Below are 16,553 nucleotides of genomic sequence, written 5' to 3'. Positions count from 1 at the left end.
CTGGGATCCACAAGTACATTGTGATATTTGTTGACTTCTGAAATATTTCTGCCAGCTACTCCAATTTCATGCTTGTTGAGATTTATTTTGTTCCTGGAGACTCTTCTTTAAAAATAACAAACTTTAGTACTCTATACTTGGTTCAGTTTGTGTTCTGAAATAAATCAATATTAGCTATCCTGAGATAATGACTCCTATATTCTAATAATATGATTAGTTAAGGGAGAAAGCAAAAATTTTTCAACAAGTAGAAAACCAGAGAGGAAGACACAACAATATTGGAAATTTCAGATCTATAAAAATAAACACATACTATTTCACCCAAAAACTGCCTTCAAAACAGCAGCAAAAACAACCTTTGCAGTCAAAGCCCAGACTCTACAATACAGCGTTTACTGGTTAAATAATTCCAATGTCTTTTCCCATTCAAGTCACTCTGCTAAGTATGAAGGGTTGAAAAGTCTAGCGATAGAGCATAGCGTACATGACAGATGCAGAAAATATTCAGCGTTTCCACAGAAAATTATCGTAATTTAGAACAGGCATGAAATGATAAAAAAGCATTTTTGTCTCTGATTTTGAGCCTTAAAGCAAATGTTGCTTCCAAAATCTTAATTCCTAAACTCCCAGTGATTTATGGTTTAAACATGTCTTAGGGTATTACATTTCTCAAATGTGACTGGAAAAAGCCCAAGGAAGAGGTGATGATTCTGAGGTTATACATGATACTCATTCTTTCCCCAAACTGCCTCAACTTAATTTTATAAACACCCAGACCTTTAATGGCTACCTATCACCTTGATCAAAGTAAAAGGTCTAACACATGTGGAGTTCAAGTGAAAGAGAGAAAGAGAACTAAAGATTTGAGGCAAGGATCAGTGGAAAATCTGTAGAAATGATGTAAGAGAAAGCAAAGGCAGGGATTGGAGTGAGGAGGGTAGAGCTGAGACTATAAAAACTCCGAAAGAAAACTCTACAACAGGGATAAATTAGGGGGAACAGCATAGCAAGAACTCTTAAAGGTTGGAATCACTTGTCTTTTGAACAAGGTAAGCTCAATAAGGAAATGGGTAAAGCCTTTTTAAAATCTATTCTGTTTTCAGATATTCTTCAGTGTATAGCTTACTATTTAGTTTTACACAAGCTAATGGTATGGTAACAGAACATGGAAACTGCATTTTCAGTGTAAAATGAGTTGGCATTTAAGAGCATGCTTCTAAACTGCATGCTTATAGCAGAGGCTATTTGATTCCATTTGCCCTGCTCACTTATTTCATAATAATCAATCACAATGCATTTTCCAATTTCCACAGAAAGATAAGAAACACATGCAGATACTGACTGAAGTTAGTGGTTGATTTTTCATTTTTATTTCAGTCTCTGAATGACATGGGTGATACTACCCCAATATATATGAAATCACTACTGCTGAATTTCAAACAACCCAGAAAGCAAATCAAGGGCTTTAAAAAAAATCAGATCTTCTCTAGATCACAAATTAAAAAATGTTCTACAAGTAACTGATTGAAACATTAATGAACCCTAGAGAGTCCTGTCTTTTTCAGCTTGAAAAAGTCTTCTTTTCTCAGTATTGCTTTTCTCTTATATTAATTAGGTATATAAGCATTAGCACATTTAAGACTAATATTAAAGTCTTTCTAGTAAATTTTGAAGGTAGTCTATCTTTCTGTATTTGAATCTCTCCATCTATTTGATTTATTTGGAGGTAAGTATTAAATTAGTTTTGCTTTAATTTCAGAAAAGTTTAAAAAATTAATTGAAGCTTTGTTATATGGGTCATTGCATCATATTAATGACATTTATTGATCCAAATGATAACTTTTGAACACCCTAGTTTTCTGGTTAAAAATTATTCTCAGATACTCCTATGAAAAACATTTCTTCAACTTGTTGAATAATTTTTCCCTGTCTTAGGGATTGCAATTTATTTATAGGACTGCTGCAATTGCACCAAACTGAAAATATAAAGGTATCTGACTCAATTCCCATCAACCTCTCCTCTACTGTTTTGCTCCCCTGGAGAATGCTCAGGAGAACGCCTAGTTAACTTAAGTAACATATATATATGCATACATATATACATATATGTTATATATATGTTATATATATATGTATGTATATTTACATGTACATATATAAATATTATTGTCATATGAGATTTTTGTCTTGAGTAGCAGTTTTGGTTTTCCACATTAGTTCTCATGCTGTTACCTTTACTACTCTAGTAAAATATATTTATCCATAGTAAGAATTATTCCTCCAGTTCTAGATGTATTTTTTTGCATCCTCTTCATACTCTGTATTTGTGGGTATACAGAGACGATGTTACTCTGTGTTTAGAGGATTAACTAGGCTGGGAATTGAAATTCTGGCTCTGTAATTGACCCCTCTGATCCCACTTAATAAATCATTTGACCTCTGAGGCTTTGAAATGTTTTAATTGTAAAATGGTGTTAGTGATGATGATGATGAAACCATTCTGCCAGAAAGTGATATTAAAATAATGGAGAAAAATTATAAAAATATTTTATTGAATGCTAATCCTAATTGTAAACTTTCCTTGAAATACCGGCAATATGGGAAATAATAATGATGGCATAGCACTGTTCTAAGCGTTGGGGAGGTTACAAAGTGACCAGGTTGTCCCACAGAGGGCTCACAGTCTTAATCCCCATTTTACAGATGAGGTAACTGAGGCCCAGAGAAGTTAAGTGACTTGCCCAAAGTCACACAGCTAACAGTTGGCAGAGCTGGGATTTGAAACCATGACCTCTGACTCCAAAGCCCGGACTCTTTCCAGTGAGCCACACTGCTAGAAGCAGCATGGCCTAGTGACAAGAGCATGGGCTTGGGAATAAGAGGTTGTGTGTTCTAATCCCAGCTCTGCCACTAGTCTGTTGTGTGACCTTGGGCAAGTCACTTCACTTCTCTGGGCCTCAGTTATCTCATGTGTAAAATGGGGATTGCGACTGTTAGCCCCATGTGAGACAGGGACTGTGTCCAACCTGATTGACTTGTATCTACCCCAGCGTTCAGAACAGTACTTGACACATAGTAAACATTAACAAATACCACCAACATTATCATTATTATTGTTAGGTAGGATTCTAGGACTACTTTTGGTGTGAAAAATTTTTTTTATTGGCTTAAAATAGTGTTTTATGTGCTTTTATGTTGGAAAATATTATGGAAATGTAATGGGACTATAACTCAGGTGCTCCCCCCTAATCCTTATTCTTAATCTAAATAAATTTTGAACTCTCACAAACTTAAGCATAGTTTCAAATTAGGTCAGTGGCACTACTGAATTCTACCCAGTACGAGTTTTTCTATTCTCTGATTATGTCATCTTCTGCCACTGCCATTCCTTCAAAAGACATAGCACAGTGGAACCCTAAGGAGATTTCCATTTTTAAGGTAAGAAAAGACTCCTGTCTTGATGTTTTCCTAAATAAAAAGGCTGAAGTAGCCAGAAGGATTGAAAAGTTGGCCCATAAAACTTCGCAAATGTTTAAAGAGTGTGTTGGTTGGCAACTGCCTGTTGTTGTTGGGTAGGGACCATCTCTATATGTTGCCGATTTGTACATCCCAAGTGCTTACTACAGTGCTCTGCACTTAGTAAGTGTTCAATAAATATGATTGAATGAACGAATTAGTTTAAATAGTTGCTTTCTCTAATATGTAACAGAATTATTTTAGACTAGTGAATTATTTCATTCAATTCCTAGTCAGTCACTCAGTCCATCATGTTTGAGTGTATTCTGTGTGCAGAACACTGTACTAAGCCTTTTGGACTGTGAGCCCATTGTTGGGTGGGAACTGTCTCTGTTGCCAAATTGTACTTTCCAAGCACTTAGTACAGTGCTCTGCATACAGTAAGCACTCAATAAATATGATTGAATGAATGAATAAGCATTTGGGAGGGTACAGTATAACAGGCACATTCCCTACCCACAATGAGCTTAGTCCTGAGGCATCGCGATAATTACACAAATACAAATGAGATATATATTATTAACCCTAACTAACCCTAAACCTGCTGTTTGAAGTTACAATGTTGTCAAATATTTCCTTTAGTTTTATCAGGTATTTTAAAAGGACTCTGGTGCAGATATAATTTATGTTTTTTTTCTGATATGTAAACATAATTTTTGTTTGCTTTCACAAAAACATATCGGACCAATGATAAGGTGAGACTGGATGATTATGTGTCCTTGCATGCCATTCTAACATCCAAAAAGATTGTATTTTCTAGTTAACCCGATGATTTTTTAGGTGATATTACATGAATATTCCTTTACCATAATTTTCCTTGTGCTTATCTAAAGTCTAAATAAGATGTTCAATTAGAAGTCTATTTGCTTCTCACTACCCAGTATTAGCACATTTTTATTTCCTCTAAAGAGATGAATATTAAACAAGGAAATTATTCTGGACCAAGAGAGGGCTAAATTAGCATCATTCTAGTGTGATTTACATTTGAATTCCCATCATCTGTTGTTGGCAGCTTCCTTTTCCAAAAAGTTGAGATTCAAGTAATTTTGAGGGCAACCCAAAACAGATCAAAAGAGATGAAGTCCATTTGATTTGTATGCACAGAAGAATTTTTCATTTACATTTTATTTGTATCATCTATAAAAGTTATTTAAGCAGCAAACATTAGTAGAAGGAATAAAAATGGCATTTGTAGTATAAATTAATATGACAACTTATGCCATTAGATCACTTACTAAAAATATTCTAGGTGTTATTCCAGGATTCTCCAGACTGGACAGGGAACATCTCTACCAAACCTGTTATATTATACTCTGCCAAGCTCCATGTTGGCCCTGATTATCTTGTATCCATACCAGCACTTAGTACAGTGCTTGACACATAGTAAGCCCTTCACAAATGCCATAAGTAGTATTATTTACAGTATAATAATAATAATATAATGATGATAGCATTATTATTATTATTATTTATGCCATCACATCAAGGGCTAGAAGAAGAAAAAGAATTTCTAAATATTTTGTTGTGCTCCATAAAGGTATCATCTAATATGGTCTCTCCAAGACCAATACCATTTCTTTTGTCTGAATATTTGGAATTGCAAATAGATATATGCTATATGTACAACCAATTCCAATTACAAAGCCTAAACTATTATTCAGTGAATTTGGGTGGCAGGCGGGAGTGGGATGTCTGTCTATAAAAAGACAGATACACACACACAAACACACTCTCCAAATTCACCAAATAATAGTTTAGGCTTCTTAGTGGAGCATAGGCTGAAAGTTAGTTTCAGGAGAGTAATGAGAGTCTCTGTTGTCTTATAGAGAAATGCCTTGTGGTTTATGGAAAAGAAACAAAGATAGATGTTCTATAATTGTACCTCCCTAGTTCTCAGAGATTATTTCAAAGTGTTCTCCCAGTTCTTCTGGCATCAGCAACTTGATTCAGCACTTCCTCCCACATCAATGATGTCTGAGTTCAAGACATGATGCAAATATAATTAAAAATATACATGAAGGCAACAACAATAACCTCATCGTTCAAATTTTCTTATTACCAAATCAATATCACTTTCGTAGCATTTAGAACACTTTATCCATTGCAAAAGACTCAATTGAGGTTTTTTTTGTTGTTTCTAAGAATAGATGGCCAACAAATTAGAGAGTTTAGGAGAGATTAAAACACAATGTTTGGCAAACATTGCTAGTTCCCTGTTAGTTTTCAAGTTACTTAGAGGTAGGGGACACCTCTTCTAACTCTATTTCACTTTCTAAATTGCAGAATAAGTGCTCAATAAATAATATTGATAGATTGATTGCATACATCTCAGTAAGGCATGAAAAATAAAAATAAGAGGACTTTCATGGAGTCATTTTCCTCATGAGGGTGTAAAATATGATCACTTGAGAGTGAATGGACAGTGACTGAAATATCAAATTTAAAGGAAATCAATTTATTACCCTGCCCATTAACCGAAAAGATTGTTTCCTGGAAAAAAAAAGTAGGTTAAGTTAATGCCTATATCAAAACACTGCATATGTTCTGAAATCCTATCTTGATATGATTCCTAGAAAAAGGAAAGCTCTATGATATGTGTCTCTCTCTTAGGAAAAATAGTTTGTGCTTACATGCTTCCATAGGTTAAAAAAGTGGATTTTTTCATTCATTCATTCATTCATTCCATCATATTTATTGAGAGCTTACTGTGTGCAGAGCACTGTACTAAGTGCTTGGGAAGTACAAGTTGGCAACATATAGAGACGGTCCCTACCCAACAACAGGCTCACAGTCTAGAAGGGGGAGACAGACAACAAAATAAAACATGAGGACAGGTGTCAAGTCATCAGAACAAGTAGAATTAAACCTAAATGCACATCATTAACAAAATAAATAGAATAGTAAATATGTACAAGTAAAATAAATAGAGTAATAAATCTGTACAAACATATGTACAGGTGCTGTGGGGAGGGGAAGGAGGTAGGGTGGGGGTGATGGGGAGGAGGAGAGGAAAAAGGGGGCTCAGTCTGGGAAGGCTTTTTTTGTTTTTAATTGGCTTGTAAACTTAGGCACTGCATCTATTTCTTCTGACATATCTTAAACCAATATATTGATAAATCCCATAAATATTCTTAAATGTTAGATGTCTTTCATTTGATAAAAGCAGATTGAAATATTAGTTTAAAATACCCTATATGAAGTTGATAATCCAATGCTTAATTTTTAACAGAAGAGGTGCTGGGATTCAATGATGAGATAGGTTATATTTTCCTATCGAAGGAACTTTTAATGTTTGTCTTGGTAACAGTCCTGCTGGGGCTATGAACCCAAAGTTTCCAAAGTTCTGAATTGCCAATTCCAGGAGTGTCAGGCCAAAATTAAGCACTGTGGTAATTCTGGGATTAGTGTTGATAAATTTGGATTACAAATAGAGTACAATATTGCATAAGATTCTATATACAATTTCATTATTTTGCTTGAATTGGGATTTTTTTCTTATAAGTCTATTCAAAAAGGCAATTCCACTTGTGGTCATTATGGCACAAAAGAATTGTAGAATGACAAAAGGGATCAGAAAAACTAATTAAAAGGACAAATTGCAACCTTTAGACTGTGTCAAAAGACAGAAATATCTTTCCACAAACTATAAAATTATGCATTGAGCAAAGACAATAGTTTCTTTACAGTTGAACTAGTTCCACACTATGAACTACCAAAAATGTTCACTTAAAACATCACATTGGTCCAGGGCAGAGTGAGATTTCCAGGTAGAATATTAATGCCCTTCTCTTTACGTTTGCCTTTTCATTGGGCCTTAACTAAATTGATGAATTAAGGAGCAGAATAAGAACAGAAGCCCTCAACCACTGGTATTCCTTGACCAGCAACTGATAATGTAGAGATGCTTTGTCATTTGGCCATGTCCCCTCTGAGTTAGAGGAAAAGAGCCTTTCCTAACGTGAACCAAATGGGTCTGGGTTGGCAGATTACTGGCCCGGAAAGTCCTTAGAAAGACCAAGAGGATACTATGCCTCCATGCTATCTCCACTGGGTTCTGAACAAACCAGGCCTTTGGCTCCTATCAATCAGTGGTGTTTATTGAGTGCTTACTATGTGCAGAGCACATAGTACTTGGGAGAGTATAATAAAACTAAATACCCTTAATGAACCCCTGTTAGGGTCACACCTGTAGAGTTTCCAGTACTCTACAAGTCTCGACTAAGGTAGGGAAAATCAAGCAGAGGCATATCCATTCCATTCCTAGCTGAGGTACTGGCTAGTGAGTGGAAGGCAATATGGTACAAGTCAAAACTCTCCTGTTGGGCAGCAGCAGCATGGGAGAACATTGAAGGTGAAGAATCAAGCTTACTGCATGGAAGGAGGTATGGGTAAATCACTCCTGTATTTTGACCAAGAAAACTCTATGGATGCACTACCAGAACGAGTGCAGATGGAGATGGGGCATTCTAGGAGAGATGTGTCCATGGTGTCACTATGTGTCGGGAGATGATTCAAGAGCATAAGACCCTTAATAAAAGAGTAAGTCCAACCTTCTTTCTAAGGGTCTAGGCTCTGGAGTTCTCCCAGGTTGATTAGGACCCACCACGTCTTCTTAATAATAATAGTCATTGTGGTATTTGTTAAATGTTTACTATGTGCCAAGCACTGTACTAAGCACTGGAGTAGATACAAGCTAATCAGGTTGGACAAAGTCCCTGTTCCACACAGAGCTCACAGTCTTAACCCCATTTTACAGATGCAAGAATTGAGGCACAGAGAAGTAGAGTGACTTACCCAAGGTCACACAGCAGACAAGTGGGGGAGCTAGGACTAGAACCCTAGTCCTTCTGACTTCCAGGCCTGTGTTCTATTCACTAGGCCACGCTGCTTCTACTGACCCTCAGAGCACTCCAGATCTCCAACTGGAAATCTGGGAAATGGAACCACAAAAAGAACCCTATGAAAAAATATTAATAATAATTACTGTGGTATTTGTTAAGCGCTTACTATGTGCCAGGCACTATACTAAGCACTCAGAAGGGGATTACAAGCAAATTGTGTTGGATACAGTCCCTGTCCCAAATGGGACTAACAGTCTTAATCCCCATTTTCCAGATGAGGTTACTGAAGCACAGAGAGGTGAAGTCACTTGACCAAGGTCACACAGCAGACAAGTGATGGAGCCGGGATTTTATCCCATGACCTACTGACTCTCAGGCCCTGGTTCTACCCACTTAGCCATTCTACTTCTCTGGCAATCACAGATCCATCTTCAGATAAGGCAACCAATCACTCCCCCAGGCCCACTCTCCAGAGATCAAAGATACCAGTTTTAAAATTGAATGCAAAAGATGACTTCTTTTAGACTGTGAGCCCACTGGTGGGTAGGGACTGTCTCTATATGTTGCAAACTTGTACTTCCCAAGCGCTTAGTACAGTGTTCTGCACACAGTAAGTGCTCAATAAATACGATTGATGATGATGATGATGACTTCATCCCCTGATTTGAGTGTCTTCTGAAAACCCTATAAAGTCTCCTATGGTCATGTGGTAGATGTCCAATGCAGAGGAGTAAAAACTGTGGCCATGTGAAATACACTTAGAAACACTTGCCCAAGTATGCCTAAATGGGAGGAAATTATATTGGGAATTTTTTTTTATTTCATGCTAATTTATACGCAGTTCATTTATAAGAATGTCAGAATCAAACCCTCTACAGGTTCATGGAATTTTCCAGTAAAGTAGAACTCCATTTACATCTCATCTCCACCTTTTAAAGGTAGGTTGTCTATTGCCCTTTCCAGGTGGTTTAATGGTGATGGTGTCCATAATTAGCATGGAACTCTAAATTCCTCACAAAACTAGTGTAGACAACAGAATAGCATAAGGTTTAAAACTCTGCATTAAACACGTCCACTCTAGTTAGACATGGCCTTAATAAGGCTGGGTTGGTCTTGAATATGAAACTTGGACTTTTAATTTTGTCCCTAAAATTTCCTGTGTTTCTAATTTTGCTGGAGTCAAGTTTCAACTGTTTAACTGTTCAATTGTCTTTTGTGCTGCAGGTGCCATAGTGTTTATTTTTATTAATATTCCAGGTACTATTTTTAGGTATTTGGTCCTTTTGATGAATGAATACCAGCATGAGCATTAAATCATTTAAATGTGTATATTTAAACTCAAGGTTTATTTTTACATCTCCATATCCAAATAATCAGGATGTGGTTATCTTCAAGGTGATACACTGTAACTTTTTATTTTTATGTACACCCAAGCACAAAAATATACACTATAGAAGCAATCACAAAACTTACAGAGAGCTCATAGTTTCCTGTGCCATTCATTGAATAAAGACGAGTCTATTAATAAAGTGCATAGAAAAATAAATAGGATAAATACAAGATTGTTGTGGTGTACCATTCATGAAATGCACATGTTCATAATTCATTTTAATTTCTGTCTCCCCTTGTAGACAAGAATGTGGGCAGGGAACATGTCTACCAACTCTATTGCATCGTATTCTCCCAAGTGCTTATTACCACTGATTGATAACAAGTGTTAAGAAAAACATTTCTATTGAATTTTATCTTGATATAATGAGATCTATTACAGTCCTCTATACTGTAAACTCATTGTAGGCAGGGACTGTGTCTGCTTATTATACTGTACTCCCCCCAAGTGCTTAGTATAATGCTCTGCCACACAGTAAGCGCTCAATACATATGACTGAATAAATGAACTGAATATAAGCAAATATATGTAATCATTAAAATATATTGATGACATCTTTCTTCCTCTGTTACAAGGACTGTAATCAAATATAACTGGAGAGACCAAGTAAATTAACCTTCCAAATTTGGCTTTATTAAAGGAACAATTAACCCAGTTCAGAGTTGGTATTTTTTTTTTACCATATAATAGGAGCATTCCTTTTTGTCATTTTTAGACCTTCCCTCTTTAGTGCAAAGATACAAGGATGATTGATTTTTAAAATATATTTATTTACTAAGGATCTATCTTTAGCCATAATTTACCAAAGAAAAATACAGTACTTTTTTCCCATATAGAAAATATGGAAGTAATAAATGGCAATTCAAAGTAACAAATAGTAATTTGTTAGTATTAATTTTGAAGATTATTTTACTACTGAGGCCTCTGCAATATGAGCTATTTAAGTATTACTCTATCTCTCTGACTCCATATCCTCCACGTCTCCTGCTTGACTGTTCCCATTTTTCCATCGCTCCCCACTCTCCAAGAACATTTTTATGACTTTCTTTCTCTGCTTTCATTCCCACCATCCTCCACTGTCCTCGTTTCTCCACTATTTTCTCATCTCTAGCTTCTTGCCCCTTTACACTCCTGTCTTTGTTTCTCTTTCACTCATAATCCTTTGATCCATATCCCTATATTTAGAAATGAAATATTACCATAAATTGATTGTATGTCTACGACTACAAATCTACATTAATGAAAAAAATTTAAATCTACATTACTTTTTATACATGCCATCGTAATGAACAAACTTTTTGTTTTGGTAATCTAGGCTGCACAGAATCCTTATGTTATGACAATGAATAATAAGCTATAATGTGTTCACTTAAATTTTTTTTAGTATTTCTTTTTATAAATAAGAGCAATGTAGCTAGCCCTCAGTAAGATGACTAATGGGAGTAAGAATTGTATGGATAAATGAAAGCTTCAAGAGATCTGAAACACTTTGCCAGTAATTTCAACATCATATATTTTTTTAAGATGTGCTAACCAGAAGAAAAATACATTAACTTTTGTTTCTTCTACTTCTTCACCTTCCCCTTTCCTTTCTCAGCTATAGTAAAATTGCTAGTGACTGATGAAATAATTAAAAGGCATACAGGAAAAAGGAAAGGGAGAAAAGAAAGTTTCCCATATTATTTTTCACCTAGAAAATCAGATTTTGAATAGCAGAGACTTAACTGTACTTTATATATTGTTACATCCATCTAAAGGGCTTCGAGTCCCTTATAAATGTTCCATTGTTACATTTCTCGGAGAAAAGCATGTGGCACACATTTATAATATGGCTTAGTGAATTGACTCACACAAAAATGACTCAGCCAGTCAACAGGGAGATCCAGAAATGGAAAACCAAATTATCAGATTCTGACACCAACAATGAATTTCTCATTCCTGAATAATTTGTCTGACTGTGTCCTAAAACTAACCATTTTCCCATGAATTAGTAGTACTTCCTTTGGATTGGTCTGACCCAAACCAACTGATACAGAGTTTATAGAGACAATGTTGGATCCTGGGAAATGGAAAACTGAGCAACTGCTCTCTTACATATCAAAGCAGGTTTGATTAAATAGCTACTGTTGAGGTATCTCAGAAAAGCATATGAATGGAGGAAAAACCTTGTTTAACCTAGATTTCCTTATCCATATCTCCATTTTTTAGCACTTAGTACAGTGTTCTGCCAACAGTAAGTGCTTAATAAGCACTATTACTAATATTCATATCATAATTGATAATATTCATAATTAACATCAATTCATTAATATTAGAAAAGCAGCATGGCCTAGTAGATAGAGCATGGGTCTAGGTGTCAGAAGGACCTGGGTTCTAATCCTGGCTCTGCCACTTGTCTGCTTTGTGACCTTGAGCAAGTTACTTAACTCCTCTGTTTCCTCATCTGTAAAATGGGGATTAAGACTGTGAGCCATTTGTAGTAGAGGGACTGTGTCCAACCCAATTATCTTGTATCTGCCCCAGTGCTTAGAACAGTTCCTGGCACATAGTATGTGATTAACAAATACTATTATTAATAATATTACTATTATTACTAATTTGATGTCAAGCTGTTAAAGGAAACAATGCTTAACTCAGTTCCCTGATTTAGATTGAGGGAAATACAGCTAAACCTGTATTAAGGTAGAGTCCCTTAGCTGTCCCCTAAAACAGGATCAGAGGGTGTTCTCAGCTAAGGTATAACTCTGGCAGGACTGATGGATTATAGGAAAATACAGAGCTCCCATGGGGAATCTGACAGCCAACAGAGCTGAAAAGGCCCATGGAATATGGACCTACTGGGGACTGCCCTGCCTCAAGTGCTGTTTTGACTCCCAAGAACTTTTCTTCTAAGTAGAAGACCAACTGTGCTGGACACAGTCCTTCTAAGGGTGCCTGCAAACAATTATCACAGTTGTGGAAGAGAAAGAACACTAACTCTGAGTGATTGGCAATAAGTGTGAGAGCTGAATTTAGCAAGGGACTGTTTCCCAATTGATAAATATAGTCCCATATGTGGGAGTGGCCCTAATTAATAACTTCAGTACAAGCTTTGTGGAATTGCTTAGGTTAAAGGTGCTATAAAAACACGAGAATAATTACTAGGTTCTAGTTTACAAAACTTTTTTAACCTCTAGTCAAGTGCCAGAATAGAGCACTGGTACATCAAGTACATCAAGTAATGCAGCAGAATAAAATCAGTGTTCCATAAACAATCAAATGTCAATAATAAGAGAACAAACCTTTGGCTTGGCAAAAATGCTTGGATGGAGTTTATTTTTCTAATAACTGTTCAGACTTTCTTCCCCTTCATCCCATTCTTCTTTTCCCCCCACCTCTGCTCTATAGCAGCAGTATTAATAAGGAAACTTAAAATGACTCCACTTTGCTATTCACTATTTCTATACCTCCCCACTTTCATTCCTCCTCTGCCTTCATCACCATCTCTCTTTCAGGATTGCAGTAGAGTTTGGACCCTAAAGTTGACAGCCCACTGAATTTAAACTTATTTAATTTTAAACTGTATATACTTCAATTCTTAGCATCTACTGAATAATAATAATATTGATGGTATTTGTTAAGCACTTACTAAGTGTCAAGCACTGTTCTAAGCACTGGGGTAGACACAAGGTCATCAGGTTGTCCCACGTGGGCTCACCATCTTAATCCCCATTTTACAGATGAGATAACTGAGGCCCAGAGAAGTTAAGAGACTTCCCCAAGGTCACACAGCTTACAAGTGGCAGAGCCGGAATGTGAACCCACAACCTCCGACTCCCAAGCCCTTGCTCTTTCCACTAAGTCATGCTTGCCAAGGATACCTAACTACTCTTAGTTAAAAGGCTCAAATGTAAACTAAGGGCTGCTTATGCAGCAAAAGTGAAATAGAGTTCATGTGCTTGGGTAATTCAGGCACAAGATATTTTTCCATAATTGGGGGAGCATCAATGGGATTTTAGAGGATTTTGAAACATATTGAACAATCTACACTAGGAAAGAGAAACCTCATATCAAGTAAGGGATTCTTTTAAATCTTACAGACCAAAGAACTTTCGCTAGGTGCTAAAGAATTCAAAATTCCTGATTTGTTGCTTATTCATCTACCAATGATTACCGTGAAATAGAAATGTTTCAATCATTGCTCCGATTTATAGATGCTGGAATCCCGACTTGTGATTGTACATTTTATCTTTGCTGTTATCCTGATGCCGTGGAGTGCTGGAACACCTCTGCTGGTTGATGCAGAACCAGAGGTAAGGGGAAAAAATTAACAGACCATATTATTCTATTTTATGGAGGAAATTTATGTACACATCTGAGGCTTGCTAAACTATCAAGAAAGGAAAAATTTGTTGACATGAACTGAAGTAAATAATTGGATTATAGGGTACATTGCTGTAATATTTGTCCAAGTGTGAAGAATTAGAGGCTGTAATCTGTAAATGCAAAGATTATATTATCTAAACAAGAGTTTTGGTGGTGAAGCATGTTAAGTTAAAAAGTGGAATGATGTGGAGATATTAGCATTAGAGAAAATCTATTTCAATATCATCCAAGTTTCAAAAAAACTAAATGACATCATATGTACACTTTTGTCTGCAGCTTGAAGTTTGCCAAGTAAAAGGTGAACTTTTGATTATCAATCAATCAATCAGTCGTATTTATTGAGCGCTTACTGTGTGCAGAGCACTGTACTAAGCGCTTGGGAAGTACAAGTTGGCAACATATAGAGACGGTCCCTACCCAACAGTGGGCTCACAGTCTATAAGGGGGAGACAGAGAACAAAACCAAACATATTAACAAAATAAATAGAATAGATAAAATAAATAGAATAGATAAAATAAATAGAATGGTTTTTTAGAATAGGTCACACAGCTGACAATTGGGGGAGGCAGGATTTGAACCCATGACCTCTGACTCCCAAGCCCATGCTTTTTCCACTGAGCCATGCTGCTTCTCACTTATCAGCTCTGTGACTTTGGACAAGTCACTTAACTTCTCTGTGCCTCAGTTACCTCATCTGTAAAATGGGGATTAAGACTGTGAGCCCCACGTGGGACAACCTGATCACCTTGTAACCTCCCCCACGCTTAGAACAGTGCTTTGCACATAGTAAGCGCTTAATAAATGCCATTATTATTATTATTATTATTATTATTATTATTATTATCATTATTATTATGTAGTGAAAATAGTGTCAGACCGTACTACAACACATACCCCCCCCCAAAAAAATAAAACAAACCCACAATTAGAGCCTTCACTAGAATTTTGCTTGGTGTCCCTAGAGCATAAGTAGGGAACAGCCATCATTGTTCTTCATCTAAAGATGGTGGCTGTTACTGCATATATACTCTATTTGTTGTCTACTAATTGGAAAGAGCATGATATGGAAAGACAAAGACCTGGGTTTTAATCCCAGCTAGGCCTCTCATTTGCTGAGTGACTCTGGGCAAGTTTGCTTGACTGTTCTGTGCTTCAGTTTCCTCATATGGAAAATGGGGATAGAATACCTCATCTCCCTACCTTTTCGTTCATTGATTCATTCAGTAGTATTTACTGAGTGCTTACTGTGTGCAGAGCACTGTACTAAGTGCTTGGAAAGTAAATTCGGCAACAGATAGGGACAATCCCTACCCAACAATGGGCTCACAGTCTAGAAGGGGGGAGACAGACAACAAAACAAAACAAGTAGACAGGCATCAATAGCATCAAAATAGATAAATAGAATTATAGATATATGCACATAATTAAAAATAAATAGAAAAATATGAACAAAAATTAACAAGTGCTGTGGCGTGGGGAGGAGGAGCAGAGGAAAAGAGGGGCTCAGTCTGGGAAGGCCTCCTGGAGGAGGTGAGCTTTCAGTAGGGCTTTGAAGGGGGGAAGAGATTTTAGATTTTAGGTTGTAAGCCCCATGAAGGATGGGAAATGTGTCTTATCTGATCATCTTCTATCTACCCCATTGCTTATCACAATGCTTGGGGTATAAATACTGGGAAGCTGTATGGTTTAGAAGAAAGAACCAGGGCTTGGGAGTCAGAGGCCCTGTATTCTAATCCCAGCTCCGCCATTTACCTGCCATATGATCTTGGGCAAGTCACTTAACATCTCTGTGCCTCAGTTCCCTCATCTGCACAATGGGGATTCAGTACCTGTTATCCCTCCTGCTTACTTTGTGAGTGGACCTTGATTATCCTTTCTCTACCACAGCTCTTAGTACAGGTCTTAGAATATAATAAGTGCTTAATAAGTACTATTATTATTAGTGTTTTTATTATTGTTGATATTATTGTTATTACTGGATCAGCCTAACTCCTAATTTCCCATGTGGCCACTTTCTTCCATACACCCTCACAGTTCTCTGACAGCCATTGCACTGTGGGGCACCAAGCTGTCTCTGTTAGGCATATTCCATCCCCTGCATGTACTAAGAAGGTGGTTTAACCCAGTCATGAATTGTGCTCATTTTTTAAGGCAAGACTTTGAGGGTCAGATAGTTCTGACACTATTTTGGTTGGGTTCTGTCCAAAAGCCGTCTTTCATTTTCATAGCATAGCATGAGATGAAATAGCTTTTTTTGCATCACTTTGTCTCAAAGTAGATGTAATGGGCACACATTATAATAAATTTATATTTAATTTATATTTAAATTTATTATAATAAAATTAACATTTTTTTTGGAAAAAGATATGTGACATATTTTGCATGTCCACCTTTGGAGTGTGCTGTTTATTCTTTATAATAAAAAAAGCAATGTGACTGA

At 36.5% G+C, this 16,553-nt stretch overlaps 1 protein-coding gene across 1 annotated transcript in view; it reads left to right on the top strand.

Annotated features, from left to right (window-relative positions):
* The first annotated feature begins 1,018 nt into the window (after window positions 1-1,018).
* OSTN (osteocrin) overlaps window positions 1,019-16,553 on the top strand; it is a 32,387-nt gene continuing 16,852 nt past the window's right edge. Inside the window, exons 1-2 of the mRNA XM_038749829.1 lie at window positions 1,019-1,049; window positions 13,941-14,039. Coding sequence (XP_038605757.1) covers window positions 13,941-14,039 — 99 coding nt within the window. The 5' untranslated portion in view covers window positions 1,019-1,049. The remainder of the gene's footprint in view (window positions 1,050-13,940; window positions 14,040-16,553) is intronic.

Source organism: Tachyglossus aculeatus, chromosome 7, assembly GCF_015852505.1.
Source record: "Tachyglossus aculeatus isolate mTacAcu1 chromosome 7, mTacAcu1.pri, whole genome shotgun sequence".
NCBI classification, from domain to species: domain Eukaryota; kingdom Metazoa; phylum Chordata; class Mammalia; order Monotremata; family Tachyglossidae; genus Tachyglossus; species Tachyglossus aculeatus.
This window is presented reverse-complemented; position numbering and strand designations above follow the sequence as displayed.